Here is a 15,620-nt window from a genome sequence, read left to right as displayed (position 1 = left end):
CTTCCTAGCCAGGCGGCCTTGGCCAAGTTCTCAGCCGCCTACGTCACAGGGTCGTGGGAAGAGCTCACAGCCTGATGCTTCCAAGAGGGCCCAGCCCCTCCCTGGGAAGCTTCCTGGAGCCCTCTGGGAGCCCCCCGGGCCCATGCGGCGCCCTGCAGGCTAGCACCCACCCGCCCCTCCGCTCTGCCCTGCTGTCCGCCCCGTGGTGCCCCTGACTCTCTGGGCATCTCCATCCCCTCCCCAGCAGGCTGGAAGGCAGGGACCTGGGGGCGCCACGGGGACCCCCTGTGAAGGCCGCACCTACCTCGGGGCTGTTGTTCCTCAGCCACACGGTCACAAAGTGGCGGTACACGGGGAACAGCTTCACAGCGAACTGCTTTTCGGTCATCACCGGGTACACGCTGTCCTCCGAGTGCTTCAGGTAAAACTGCACTGCCTCGCAGAAGGTCTCCACGGCTGCTGGCCCGGTCGGGGCCAGGGGCAGCGAAACAGCCCAAACTTAGCCGCCCACCCACTCCTGGGTCCCGAGCTGGCCGGTTCCGGAGCTGGTGGCCCACACCATGGCTCCCCCTCACGCTTCCCTAATGCTTCCTCTGCATATCTGGGAGGGTCAGGCCCTCCCCCCAACACACCCCCCCCAACTCCACAGCCTTCGGGCCCTTGTGTCTGTGGTACAGATGCAGGGCTGGGGCCTGGGATTTGAACCTTTGCCCACCTCCCAGGGGCTTCGAATGCAGATGGTGACAAATACTTCGTCCTACTTTGCTAGGGCAGCAGGACTTTCGGCCCACAGAAACGTTATATAGTTAAAGCCTGGGGCAAGTTAACCAGCTTTACATGCCTTCGAAGACTTGCCCCAATCCAGCCCATGACAAAGCATCTTTCCCTGCTCCTCCTCTCCTGTGGCTCCCCCTTGCCCTGCTCTGGTCTGCTTCTAAAATGCATGCCTGCAGGGTCCCGGTCCCCTCCTCTCCACGCTCTGGGCTTCTAAAAACCCACCTGCCTCTCAGCCACCAGCCTCCCCAGAGGATCAGTTGGAGGCCACAGGAAGTAGGAGATGGGCCAAGTGCCTGAGCACTCAAATGGAGAATTCAAATAGAATTCAAATAGAACAGGCACCTCCTGTTCTCCAACCCCTGCCCCACCCCTTCCCCCACACTCCCCCAACCCGAGGGCCCGACCTGCAGGCCCAGGCAGGACACTCACCCCCACAGATCACCTGCCGCATCTTGTCCTCACTGGCGAGCCTCAGCATGGTGAGGATGGTGGCCAGGGTGATGCCCATGTAGGGGATAAACTCGAACACTGCAGGGACAGGCCAGAGGCCATCAGGAGACCCGGTCAGCAGGGACAGGGAAGCCAGGACAAGGGGCCCTGACAACCCCTCACCCAATGGGGAGAGTCAATGATGGGGTAAAAAGCGTGAGCCAGAAATGGGCAAAAGGGAAAGGAAGAGAGGAAGGAAAAGAGGAGAGGAGAAGAGGTGGAAACAGCAGGAGGAATAGAGGGGCAAGAGGAAGGCGGAGAGGGGCCAAAGTGAGGGAGAGAGAGGGCGCGGCCTGGAGTGAGAACACGAAGAGCCCCAGAGGAGCACACAGCACCTTTTGTCTCCAAGGACATGTGCTGGCTCCTTTAAGGGTGAAGGATGAATGAAGAAACGGGGTGTGGGGACAGCTGCTGAGAAGGGGAGGTTGAGTGAAAGCAACAGGCAAGCAGTAAAAGAGCAGAGAAAGAAATGGAGCATTGAAATGGGGTAGGGGAGTCAAGTTTTGGGCCCACCCCACCCCCTGCTGAGACTTTATGTCCTTTTCAGTCTACCCCCTCTCCTGGACCTTTGCCCACAGAAAGACCCAGCCTTCCCTTATCCCCGCCTGCCCTCCAGCAGCCAGCCCTTTTCTCCCTCCCCTCCCCGCCTCTCATTTGGGCCTCCATCCCAAGCACCCTGGGAGCCTCTTCTCTGCCAATGGCCTCCTCTAGCCTCCTCTTACTGACCCCTGGAAGACTGGATGCAGGGGGCCACATCCTCCTTTCTGAATCCCTCTCCTCTTGGGTACCAGGCCCCATGACCCTCAGCTTCCCCCTGCTCTCTGACGATGCCTCCTGAGCCCTATAATACTGGTGCCCTTCGAAGCTGCCCCTTGCCCTTTTCTCTTCTCTTCTCTCTGTCCCCCTTCCCCTGGCGGTGATGGTTTTGGTCACTCTCAGCCTACACTCTTGAGGTCACTCAGTATGGACGCTGGACCCAGGCTGCCCTCTGAGCCCTGCACCCACAAACCAACTGATGACTGGACTTCTTATCAGATGGCTCAAAAGTAATCCAAATTTAAGACATACAAAACAAAGTCTCCCCATCTCCCAATATTTCCTGTATCAGGACACAAACCCACCAAATACCCAGTTGCTAAAATTCAAAACCTGAGAGTCCTTCTTAATTCCCCCAGGTTCCTTCACTCCCATTTGTAATTCATCAGCACATCCTATTGACGTGAGTCCATCTATACTCAGAATGAGAGGCAGAAGCAGCTCTCTCATTCAGAGAGAATCTTAGCAGCTAAGGTAGTCTAAGAGCCATACGGAGATGAAGAAAAGGTAAGAAAAGAGAAAGATGGAAAGGGAGGGGCAGAGACAAAGACAGAGATGGAAAGAGGCAGAGGAAAAGGAGGGTTGAGGACCAGAGACCCCTACCATTGCCATTGGCCAACTTGGCCAAGGTGATGATGACAAATTCATCGGTGAGGTTGAGGGGCTTGAGGTGGTGCTGCAGCTCATACATGACCAAGCTGAAGTGGTTTCGGGACAGAGCCACCAGGGTGTCACTTGCCACCTCTGCCATCACATAGCTGTCGACCTGGAGGGGGACAGGAGAAGGGTGTGTGCCACCATTGGCTGTAGACCTTCACCCAAACTCTCTAACCCCATGCTTGCTCCACCCCCACTTGGCTACTCATCTTCTCTGGACTCAATTTATTCTTGCCCTGTGAGGTCACTGCAGAGGGCCTTGAGCTTCCCCAGCCATGCCACCCATGGCCCAGCCCTGGGCTGGGAGGAAGGGAGAGCACCGATGGAGCCAAGGGCTCTGCTACCTCCTGGACCCCCCTCATCTCCTTGGAGGCAATGGCAACCAGCCTCTGAACACACTGCTCCTCCAGCTCTCCTTCTTGCTGGATGATCTCTTGGAGGATGTTGTAAATGTTGACTTTGCGCTGGTTGGAAATCTGGGAAACAAGCATGGTGGGTGTAAAGATCCCCAGACTTTGCACTGGGGCCTGGCAATGCATCCAACACTGACCCCAGGACCCCACGTCAGATTTGCCACAAGTTTACCATCTCCTCCCTCCCACTGGATCCTGTTTACCTCAGCTTGGCAATTACAACCACCATTCCCAAAACCAATCAAGCTACAGATCCCAACTCCTCCAAATCCAAGTTCTTCTCCTTCCCTCCCCCCTTCCTTCTCAGCCTACTGGCCCTATCCATATGGGTTTGCAAGTTGGTTCTCTCTTCCCTGTCTTCAGTCAGATATAGGCAGGTATCAAATGGTCACCAGAAAAAGTCCTCCACAAACAAGGCACTAGCCAACTTGAAAGCCCAATAAAGCAGGTTTGCCATGCCCTGGCCCCCACTAAGGCACATTTGTGGCCAGGAAGCTTGCCTTTTACTCCACTTTGCTTCCCACCTTGCACTTATTGCCATTGAAAATGGCCTTGTTTTAGATGTGATTAGACTACTTAATTGTGAAATAAGGGCCATCCCAGGACAGTCATATTTGAGAATGAATCTCATTTCATCAGCCATGACAAGCAGCCCATAAAGAGCAAGGTTTGACTTTACATAAGGGAAGAGAGTGTACTACTAAAAGGAATAAGAAAGTCCCACTTCTTAGGCAAAATAAGCCAGAAACAAAAGAGCAAATACTGTATGGTCTCAATTAGAAAGTACTTTTAAGAAAATAAGGACCTAGATTGTATAAGCTCTTACAGTGGTCACATTTCGCCTGGAGTGGTAATTGTTATTTCTGGAATTTGAGAGGCTGTTTTATATATGTATAACCTGGTAATTAGAGATAAGAATGAAGCTGATCAGGTGGAGATTAAGGTAATTCAGAATATAGGAGTAAGGAAGACATTGTCTATATTTTAGACCCTCATCTACAATTTGAGACCAAAGGAAGAAAGTTTTATTTTTCCAGAACCTAAATTTTCTGTAGCACATAATCTGACTCAGCCTGTCTGGATAGATCATTTAAACAATCCAAACACAGGGAGCCCAGAATAAGAATGAGAGCCTTTAGTACTGTATAGCTCAATGTAATGCCTAGATACATCCCAGAGTATATTAAGCAGATAATAAAAAAAAAATTTGGCAAAGTGCCTTGAGGGATGGGAGAAAAATTATGGAATTATTAACCTTACCACCAGGGAAGCCCCTGATACTGTGTTAAACATTAGGGACACCCAAATCAATAGGCCAAGGCCTTGATCTTGAGGCTTGCTCTTGTGAAGCTTATGTATATAGTAGAGAAGCTTAGCTTACCTATAGGAATGCCTAAGAGTTACTTATGGAGGACCTCTTTTGTTGCTCAGATGTGGCCTCTCTCTCTAAGCCCAACTCTGCAAGTGAAACCATTGCCTTCCCCTCTACATGGGGCATGACATCCAGAGGTGAAAGTCTCCCTGGCGGCATAGGTGATGATTCCCAGGGATGAAACTGGCTCTGGCACTATGGGATCAACAATGTCATCCTGACCAAAAGGGGGAAAAGAAGTGTAACAAGTAAGGTATCAGTGGCTGAGAGAATTCAAATAGAGTCGTTAAGGCTACTCTGGAGTAACTCTTATGCAAGCCTCAGTTAGACATTCCTGCCTATCATAACTTGCCAAACCAAAACCAAAACCATTCCTGACAATCCTAAAGAATACCTAGGGCATTATATACGATTCTACAAAGGTTCCATGCACTAGGGTAACTTTCCAGAAGTCTACAACCTCCAGATGGGTCCCTAGACCAGATAGGTCCTGGAAGCTAGAGGGGCCAGCATCTCCAGAAAGTTTAGCTAGTTCCATCTCCCTACCCATATTACTGACAGCCCCTTCCAACATGAAAAAGTTAGAATGGGCATAGCCCCAAAACCCCTAGAGAGTGGGAGAAAGATCGAAGGTGATGGTGGAGTTGTACAGAGAAATTGGGTTTAACAAACGAGTATGACTGCTGAATCATTATATTGATATTTCAGTCTCCAGTATCTTAGAGCAGCTAGAAGTAAAACCCTAAAATTGTGGAATTGTAACCCATACCAAACTCTGAAATCTGTTCTACAACTAACTATTGCGATGTACTTTGAAATTTATTACCTTCATGTATATATGTTATTTAAAGTGAAGGAGGAGTATAATGGAGATGATAGGATTTAACAAATGAGTATGACTCCCGAATCGTTATATTGATATTTCTTTTGGTCCCCAGTGTTTTGGAGCAGCTAGAAGAAACTGAAACCCATACCAGATTTTAAAATCTGTTCTATAACTTCTTGTTAAAATGTACTTGGAAATGTATTACTTTTTTGTATATACGTTATATTTCACAATAAAAAATGTTTTTAAAAAAGTCCCCTTGTCCGAAGAAGATGGCGGCTTAGTAAGACGCGCGGATCTTAGTTTCTCCTCCAGGACAGCTACTAGGGGAGTAGAAACGATACAGAACAGCTCCCAAAGCCACGACAGAGATAAAAAAGACAGGGTACCCCATCCTGGAACGGCTGGCTGGCTGAGAGAACCCACCCAGGTGAGATCGCCGAGGGGCGCGGGCTTCACCGGGCGGGGTGGCAAGCGGCCAGTGTCCCTCCCTTCCTCCTTCCCGGGCCAGCTGGGAGAATTGGACAGGCGGTCCCCTCAAACCACAGTGGCTGGCGCCCACACCAAGCGCAGCCCCCCGGACCAACTGAGAGAATTGGATCGGAAATCCCCAGGCAGCGGAGAATGGTGATGGGGGGGGGCCCTTCCAAACCCGTGACTCCCCAGGAACGTGCACTCTCCTGGGCGGGCCGCAGCGGCTGGCGCCCTCCCGCCACCGGGCTGACTAGGAAATTCGGACGGGCGCTTTCCCGGGCTGCGGCGGCAAGCGACCCTCCCCGCGTTCAGACCCCGGGCTGGCTGGCACTCTTCCAAGCCGATTCGGCTAGCGAACCTCCCGGACGGCGAGAGTGTTCCAAAGTTAAAGGACCCACAGCACCTTTTACTGGTGGGACCCGCAGACAAACGTGTGCCACGAGCGCCACCTACTGGGCAGGATAAGAAAAACAGAACCCAGAGATTTCACAGAAAAATCTTACAACCTTGTTGGGTCCGACACCCAGGGAAGTCTGACTAAATGCCCAGACGCCAGCAGCAGAAGATAACTGTCCACGCTCAGAAGATTGAGAATATGGCCCAGTCAAAGGAACAAACCAATAGTTCAAATGAGATACAAGAGCTGAGACAACTAATGCTGAATATACGAACAGAAATGGAAAACCTCTTCAAAAATGAAATCGATAAATTGAGGGAGGACATGAAGAGGACATGGGCTGAACATAAAGAAGAAATAGAAAAACTGAAAAAACAAATCACAGAACTTATGGAAGTGAAGGATAAAGTAGAAAAGATGGAAAAAACAATGGATACCTACAATGATAGATTTAAAGAGAAAGAAGATACAATTAGTGATTTGGAGGATGGAACATCTGAATTCCAAAAAGAAAAAGAAAATATCGGGAAAAGAACGGAAAAATTTGAACAGGGTATCAGGGAACTCAAGGACAATATGAACCGCACAAATATACGTGTTGTGGGTATCGCAGAAGGAAAAGAGAAGGGAAAAGGAGGAGAAAAACTAATGGAAGAAATTATCACTGAAAATTTCTCAACTCTTATGAAAGACCTAAATTTACAGATCCAAGAAGTGCAGCACACCCCAAAGAGATTAGACCCAAATAGGCATTCCCCAAGACACTTATTAGTTAGAATGTCAGAGGTCAAAGAGAAAGAGAGGATCTTGAAAGCAGCGAGAGAGAAGCAATCCATCACATACAAGGGAAACCCAATAAGACTATGTGTAGATTTCTCAGCAGAAACCATGGAAGCTAGAAGACAGTGGGATGATATATTTAAGTTACTAAAAGAGAAAAACTGCCAACCAAGACTCCTATATCCAGCAAAATTGTCCTTCAAAAATGAGGGAGAAATTAAAACGTTCTCAGACAAAAAGTCACTGAGAGAATTTGTGACCAAGAAAGCAGCTCTGCAAGAAATACTAAAGGGAGCACTGGAGTCAGATACAAAAAGACAGAAGAGAGAGATATGAAGAAGAGTGTAGAAAGAAGGAAAGTCAGACATCATATATATAATACAAAAGACAAAATGGTAGAGGAAAATATTATCCAAACAGTAATAACTCTAAATGTTAATGGACTGAATTCCCCAATCAAAAGACATAGACTGGCAGAATGGATTAAAAAACAGGATCCTTCTATATGCTGTCTACAGGAAATGCATCTTAGACCCAAAGATAAATATAGGTTGAAAGTGAGAGGTTGGGAAAAGATATTTCATGCAAATAACAACCAGAAAAGAGCAGGAGTGGCTAAAATAATATCCAACAAATTAGACTTCAAATGTAAAGCAGTTAAAAGAGACAAAGAAGGACACTATATACTAATAAAAGGAACAATTAAACAAGAAGACATAACAATCATAAATATTTATGCACCGAACCAGAATGCCCCAAAATACGTGAGGAATACACTGCAAACACTGAAAAAGGAAATAGACACATATACCATAATAGTTGGAGACTTCAATTCACCACTCTCATCAATGGGCAGAACATCTAGACAGAGGATCAATAAAGAAATAGAGAATCTGAATACTACTATAAATGAGCTAGACTTAACAGACATCTATAGGACATTACATCCCACAACAGCAGGATACACTTTTTTCCAAGTGCTCATGGATCATTCTCAAAGATAGACCATATGCTGGGTCACAAAACAAGTCTTAACAAATTTAAAAAGATTGAAATCATACAGAACACTTTCTCGGATCCTAAAGGAATGAAGTTGGAAATCAATAATAGGCAGAGTGCCAGAAAATCCACAAATACATGGAGGCTCAACAACACACTCTAAAACAAAAAGTGTGTCAAAGAAGAAATTGCAAGAGAAATTAGTAAATACCTAGAGGCGAATGAAAATGAAAACACAACATATCAAAACTTATGGGACGCAGCAAAGGCAGTGCTAAGAGGGAAATTTATTGCCCTAAATGCCTATATCAGAAAAGAAGAAAAGGCAAAAATGCAGGAATTAACTGTCCACTTGGAAGAACTGGAGAAAGAACAGCAAACTAATCCCAAAGCAAGCAAAAGGAAAGAAATAACAAAGATCAGACCACAAATAAATGAAATTGAAAACATGAAAACAATAGAGAAAATCAATAAGGCCAGAAGTTGGTTCTATGAGAAAATCAATAAGATTGATGGGCCCTTAGCAAGATTGACAAAAAGAAGAAGAGAGAGGATGCAAATAAATAAGATCAGAAATGGAAGAGGAGACATAACTACTGACCTCACAGAAATAAAGGAGGTAATAACAGGATACTATGAACAACTTTACGCTAATAAATACAACAATATAGATGAAATGGACAGGTTCCTAGAAAGACATGAACAACCAACTTTGACTCAAGAAGAAACAGATGACCTCAACAAACCAATCACAAGTAAAGAGATTGAATTAGTCATTCAAAAGCTCCCTAAAATGAAAAGTCCAGGACCAGACGGCTTCACATGTGAATTCTATCAAACATTCCAGAAGGAATTAGTACCAACTCTCCTCAAACTCTTCAAAAAAATCGAAGTAGAGGGAAAACTACCTAATTCATTCTATGAAGCCAACATCACCCTCATACCAAAACCAGGCAAAGATATTACAAAAAAAGAAAACTACAGACCAATCTCTCTAATGAATATAGATGCAAAAATCCTCAATAAAATTCTAGCAAATCGTATCCAACAACACATTAAAAGAATTATACATCATGACCAAGTAGGATTCATCCCAGGTATGCAAGGATGGTTCAACATAAGAAAATCAATTAATGTAATACACCACATCAACAAATCAAAGCAGAAAAATCACATGACCATCTCAATTGATGCAGAGAAGGCATTTGACAAGATTCAACATCCTTTCCTGTTGAAAACACTTCAAAAGATAGGAATACAAGGGAACTTCCTTAAAATGATAAAGGGAATATATGAAAAACCCACAGCTAATATCATCCTCAATGGGGAAAAATTGAAAACTTTCCCCCTAAGATCAGCAACAAGACAAGGATGTCCACTGTCACCACTATTATTCAACATTATGTTAGAAGTTCTAGCCAAAGCAATTAGACAAGAAAAAGAAATACAAGGCATCAAAATTGGAAAGGAAGAAGTAAAACTATCACTGTTTGCAGACGATATGATACTACACGTCGAAAATCTGGAAAAATCCACAACAAAATTACTAGAGCTAATAAATGAGTACAGCAAAGTAGCAGGCTACAAGATCAACATTCAAAAATCTGTAGCTTTTCTATACACTAGTAATGAACAAGCTGAGGGGGAAAATCAAGAAACGAATCCCATTTACAATTGCAACTAAAAGAATAAAATACCTAGGAATAAATTTAACCAAAGAGACAAAAAACCTATATAAAGAAAACTACAAAAAACCGCTAAAAGAAATCACAGAAGACATAAATAGATGGAAGGGCATACCGTGTTCATGGATTGGAAGACTAAATATAATTAAGATGCCAATCCTACCTAAACTGATCTACAGATTCAATGCAATACCAATCAAAATCCCAACAACTTATTTTTCAGAATTAGAAAAACCAATAAGCAAATTTATCTGGAAGGGCAGGGTGCCCCGAATTGCTAAAAACATCTTGAGGAAAAAAAACGAAGCTGGAGGTCTCGTGATGCCGGACTTTAAGGCATATTATGAAGCCACAGTGGTCAAAACAGCATGGTATTGGCATAAAGATAGATATATCGACCAATGGAATCAAATAGAGTGCTCAGATATAGACCCTCTCATCTATGGACATTTGATCTTTGATAAGGCAGTCAAGCCAACTCACCTGGGACAGAACAGTCTCTTCAATAAATGGTGCCTAGAGAACTGGATATCCATATGCAAAAGAATGAAAGAAGACCCATATCTCACACCCTACACAAAAGTTAACTCAAAATGGATCAAAGATCTAAACATTAGGTCTAAGACCATAAAACAGTTAGAGGAAAATGTAGGGAGATATCTTATGAATCTTACAACTGGTGGTGGTTTTATGGACCTTAAATCTAAAGCAAGAGCACTGAAGAAAGAAATAAATAAATGGGAGCTCCTCAAAATTAAACACTTTTGTGCATCAAAGAACTTCATCAAGAAAGTAGAAAGACAGCCTACACAATGGGAGATAATATTTGAAAATGACATATCAGATAAAGGTCTAGTATCCAGAATATATAAAGAGATTGTTCAACTCAACAACAAAAAGACAGCCAACCCAATTACAAAATGGCAAAAAGACTTGAACAGACACCTAACAGAAGAGGAAATACAGATGGCCAAGAGGCACATGAAGAAATGCTCAATGTCCCTGGCCATTAGAGAAATGCAAATCAAAACCACAATGAGATATCATCTCACAACCACCAGAATGGCCATTATCAACAAAACAGAAAATGACAAGTGCTGGAGAGGATGCGGAGAAAGAGGCACACTTATCCACTGTTGGTGGGAATGTCAAATGGTGCAACCACTGTGGAAGGCAGATTGGTGGTTCCTCAAAAAGCTAAATATAGAATTGCCATATGACCCAGCAATACCATTGCTAGGTATCTACTAAAAGGACTTGAGGGCAAAGACACAGATGGACATTTGCACACTGATGTTTATAGCAGCGTTATTTACAATTGCAAAGAGATGGAAACAGCCAAAATGTCCATCAACAGAAGAATGGCTAAATAAACTGTGGTATATACATGCGATGGAATATTATGCAGCTTTAAGACAAGATAAACTTATGAAGCATGTAATAACATGGATGAACCTAGAGAATATTATGCTGAGTGAGTCCAGCCAAAAACTAAAGGACAAGTACTGTATGGTCCCACTGATGTGAACGGACATTCGAGAATAAACTTGAAATATGTCATTGGTAACAGAGTCCAGCAGGAGTTAGCAACAGGGTAAGATAAAGGGTAATTGGAGCGGAAGGGATACAGAACGTGCAACAGGACTAGGTACAAAAACTCAAAAATGGACAGCACAATAATACCTAATTGTAAAGTAATCATGTTAAAACACTGAATGAAGCTGCATCTGACCTATAGGGTTTTTTTGTTGTTGTTTTTTACAATTATTACTACTTTTATTTCTCTTCTCTATATTAACATTTTATATCTTTTTCTGTTGTGTTGCTAGTTCCTCTAAACTGATGCAAATGTACTAAGAAACGATGATCATGCATCTATGTGACGATGTTAAGAATTGCTGAGTGCATATGTAGAACGGTATGATTTCTAAATGTTGTGTTAATTTCTTTTTTTTTCTTTTTTTCTTTCTTTCCGTTAATAAAAAATAAAAAAATTAAAAATTAAAAGAGAAAAACTGCCAACCAAGACTCCTATATCCAGCAAAATTATCCTTCAAAAATGAGGGAGAAATTAAAACATTCTCAGACAAAAAGTCACTGAGAGAATTTGTGACCAAGAGACCAGCTCTGCAAGAAATACTAAAGGGAGCACTGGAGTCAGATACAAAAAGACAGAAGAGAGAGATATGGAGAAGAGTGTAGAAAGAAGGAAAATCAGATTTCATATATATAATACAAAAGGCAAAATGTTAGATGAAAATATTATCCAAACAGTAATAAAACTAAATGTCAATGGACTGAATTCCCCAATCAAAAGACATAGATTGGCAGAGTGGATTAAAAAACAGGATCCTTCTATATGCTGTGTACAGGAAACACATCTTAGACCCAAAGATAAACATAGGTTGAAAGTGAAAGGTTGGGAAAAGATATTTCATGCAAATAACAACCAGAAAAGAGCAGGAGTGGTTACACTAATATCCAACAAATTAGACTTCAAATGTAAAGCAGTTAAAAGAGACAAAGAAGGACACTATATACTAATAAAAGGAACAATTAAACAAGAAGACGTAACAATCATAAATATTTATGCACCGAACCAGAATGCCCCAAAATACATGAGGAATACACTGCAAACACTGAAAAGGGAAATAGACTCATATACCATAATAGTTGGAAACTTCAATTCACCACTCTCATCAATGGACAGAACATCTATACAGAGGATCAATAAAGAAATAGAGAATCTGAATATTACTATAAATGAGCTAGACTTAACAGACATTTATAGGACATTACATCCCACAACAGCAGGATACACCTTTTTCTCAAGTGCTCATGGATCATTCTCAAAGATAGACCATATGCTGGGTCACAAAGCAAGTCTTAACAAATTTAAAAAGATTGAAATCATACAGAACACTTTCTCGGATCCTAAAGGAATGAAGTTGGAAATCAATAATAGGCAGAGTGCCAGAAAATTCACAAATAGGTGGAGGCTCAACAACACACTCCTAAACAACGAGTGGGTCAAAAAGAAATTGCTAGAGAAATTAGCAAATACCTCGAGGCGAATGAAAATGAAAACACAACATATCAAAACTTATGGGACGCAGCAAAGGCAGTGCTAAGAGGGAAATTTATTGCCCTAAATGCCTATATCAGAAAAGAAGAAAAGGCAAAAATGCAGGAATTAACTATCCATTTGGAAGAACTGGAGAAAGAACAGCAAACTAATCCCAAAGCAAGCAAAAGGAAAGAAATAACAAAGATTAGAGCAGAAATAAATGAAATTGAAAACATGAAAACAATAGAGAAAATCAATAAGGCCAGAAGTTGGTTCTATGAGAAAATCAATAAGATTGATGGGCCCTTAGCAAGATTGACAAAAAGAAGAAGAGAGAGGATGCAAATAAATAAGATCAGAAATGGAAGAGGAGACATAACTACTGACCTCACAGAAATAAAGGAGTTAATAACAGGATACTATGAACAACTTTACACTAATAAATACAACAATTTAGAAGAAATGGATGGGTTCCTGGAAAGACATGAACAACCAACTTTGACTCAAGAAGACATAGATGACCTCAACAAACCAATCACAAGTAAAGAAATTGAATCAGTCATTCAAAAGCTTCCTAAAAAGAAAAGTCCAGGACCAGATGGCTTCACATCCGAATTCTATCCAACATTCCAGAAAGAATTAGTACCAACTCTCCTCAAACTCTTCAAAAAAATCGAAGTGGAGGGAAAACTACCTAATTCATTCTATGAAGCCAACATCACCCTCATACCAAAACCAGGCAAAGATATTACAAAAAAAGAAAACTACAGGCCAATCTCTCTAATGAATATAGATGCAAAAATCCTCAATAACATTCTAGCAAATCGTATCCAACAACACATTAAAAGAATTATATATCATGACCAAGTAGGATTCATCCCAGGTATGCAACGATGTTTCAACATAAGAAAATCAATTAATGTAATACACCATATCAACAAATCAAAGCAGAAAAATCACATGATCATCTCAATTGATGCAGAGAAGGCATTTGACAAGATTCAACATCCTTTCCTGTTGAAAACACTTCAAAGGATAGGAATACAAGGGAACTTCCTTAAAATGATAGAGGGAATATATGAAAAACCCACAGCTAATATCATCCTTAATGGGGAAAAATTGAAAACTTTCCCCCTAAGATCAGGAACAAGACAAGGATGTCCACTATCACCACTATTATTCAACATCGTGTTGGAAGTTCTAGCCAAAGCAATTAGACAAGAAAAAGAAATACAAGGCATCAAAATTGGAAAGGAAGAAGTAAAACTATCACTGTTTGCAGATGATATGATACTATACGCCGAAAACCCGGAAAAATCCACAACAAAACTACTAGAGCTAATAAATGAGTACAGCAAAGTAGCAGGTTACAAGATCAACATTCAAAAATCTGTAGCATTTCTATACACTAGCAATGAACAATCTGAGGGGGAAAATCAAGAAACGAATCCCATTTACAATTGCAACTAAAAGAATAAAATACCTAGGAATAAATTTAACTAAAGAGACAAAAAACCTATATAAAGAAAACTACAAAAAACTGCTAAAAGAAATCACAGAAGACCTAAATAGATGGAAGGGCATACCGTGTTCATGGATTGGAAGACTAAATATAGTTAAGATGTCAATCCTACCTAAATTGATTTACAGATTCAATGCAATACCAATCAAAATCCCAACAACTTATTTTTCAGAAATAGAAAAACTAATAAGCAAATTTATCTGGTAGGGCAGGGTGCCCCGAATTGCTAAAAACATCTGGAGGAAAAAAAACAAAGCTGGAGGTCTTGCATTGCCTGACTTTAAGGCATATTATGAAGCCACAGTGGTCAAAACAGCATGGTATTGGCATAAAGATAGATATGTCGACCAATGGAATCGAATAGAGTGCTCAGATATAGACCCTCTCATCTATGGACATTTGATCTTTGATAAGGCAGTCAAGCCAACTCACCTGGGACAGAACAGTCTCTTCAATAAATGGTGCCTAGAGAACTGGATATCCATATGCAAAAGAATGAAAGAAGACCCATATCTCACACCCTACACAAAAGTTAACTCAAAATGGATCAAAGATCTAAACATTAGGTCTAAGACCATAAAACAGTTAGAGGAAAATGTAGGGAGATATCTTATGAAACTTACAATTGGAGGCGGTTTTATGGACCTTAAACCTAAAGCAAGAGCACTGAAGAAAGAAAGAAAGAAATGGGAGCTCCTCAAAATTAAACACTTTTGTGCATCAAAGAACTTCATCAAGAAATTAGAAAGCCTACACAATGGGAGACAATATTTGGAAATGACATATCAGATAAAGGTCTAGTATCCAGAAATTTATAAAGAGATTGTTCAACTCAACAACAAAAAGACAGCCAACCCAATTACAAAATGGGAAAAAGACTTGAACAGACACCTCTCAGAAGAGGAAATACAAATGGCCAAAAGGCACATGAAGAGATGCTCAATGTCCCTGGCCATTAGAGAAATGCAAATCAAAACCACAATGAGATATCATCTCACACCCACCAGAATGGCCATTATCAACAAAACAGAAAATGACAAGTGCTGGAGAGGATGTGGAGAAAGAGGCACACTTATCCACTGTTGGTGGGAATGTCAAATGGTGCAACCACTGTGGAAGGCAGTTTGGCGGTTCCTCAAAAAGCTGAATATAGAATTGCCATACAACCCAGCAATACCATTGCTGGGAATCTACTCAAAGGAATTAAGGGCAAAAACTCAAACTGACATTTGCACACCAATGTTTATAGCAGCGTTATTTACAATTGCAAAGAGATGGAAACAGCCAAAATGTCCATCAACAGACGAGTGGCTAAACAAACTGTGGTATATACATACGATGGAATA

The 15,620-nt window shown here is 42.1% G+C and overlaps 1 protein-coding gene across 7 annotated transcripts in view; it reads right to left on the bottom strand.

Annotated features, from left to right (window-relative positions):
- MROH2A (maestro heat like repeat family member 2A) overlaps window positions 1–15,620 on the bottom strand; it is a 78,790-nt gene that overhangs the window by 44,812 nt on the left and 18,358 nt on the right. For 4 of the 7 annotated variants that reach the window (XR_013173131.1, XR_013173133.1, XM_077155494.1 and 1 more), the window contains exons 4-7: window positions 3,084–3,215; window positions 2,686–2,848; window positions 1,207–1,305; window positions 305–459 (exon numbers count right to left, since the gene is read on the bottom strand). Coding sequence is in view for 3 of the 7 variants with exons in the window: in XM_077155494.1 (XP_077011609.1) it covers window positions 305–459; window positions 1,207–1,305; window positions 2,686–2,848; window positions 3,084–3,215 (549 nt within the window). In the remaining 4 variants the exon portion in view is untranslated. The remainder of the gene's footprint in view (window positions 1–304; window positions 460–1,206; window positions 1,306–2,685; window positions 2,849–3,083; window positions 3,216–15,620) is intronic. The other 3 variants (XR_013173132.1, XM_077155496.1, XR_013173134.1) reach the window with 2 other exon arrangements.

The sequence above is a fragment of the Tamandua tetradactyla genome, chromosome 3 (assembly GCF_023851605.1).
Source record: "Tamandua tetradactyla isolate mTamTet1 chromosome 3, mTamTet1.pri, whole genome shotgun sequence".
Lineage (NCBI taxonomy): Eukaryota > Metazoa > Chordata > Mammalia > Pilosa > Myrmecophagidae > Tamandua > Tamandua tetradactyla.
Note: the sequence above shows the minus strand (reverse complement) of the source record. Positions and strands in the feature narration are given on the sequence as shown.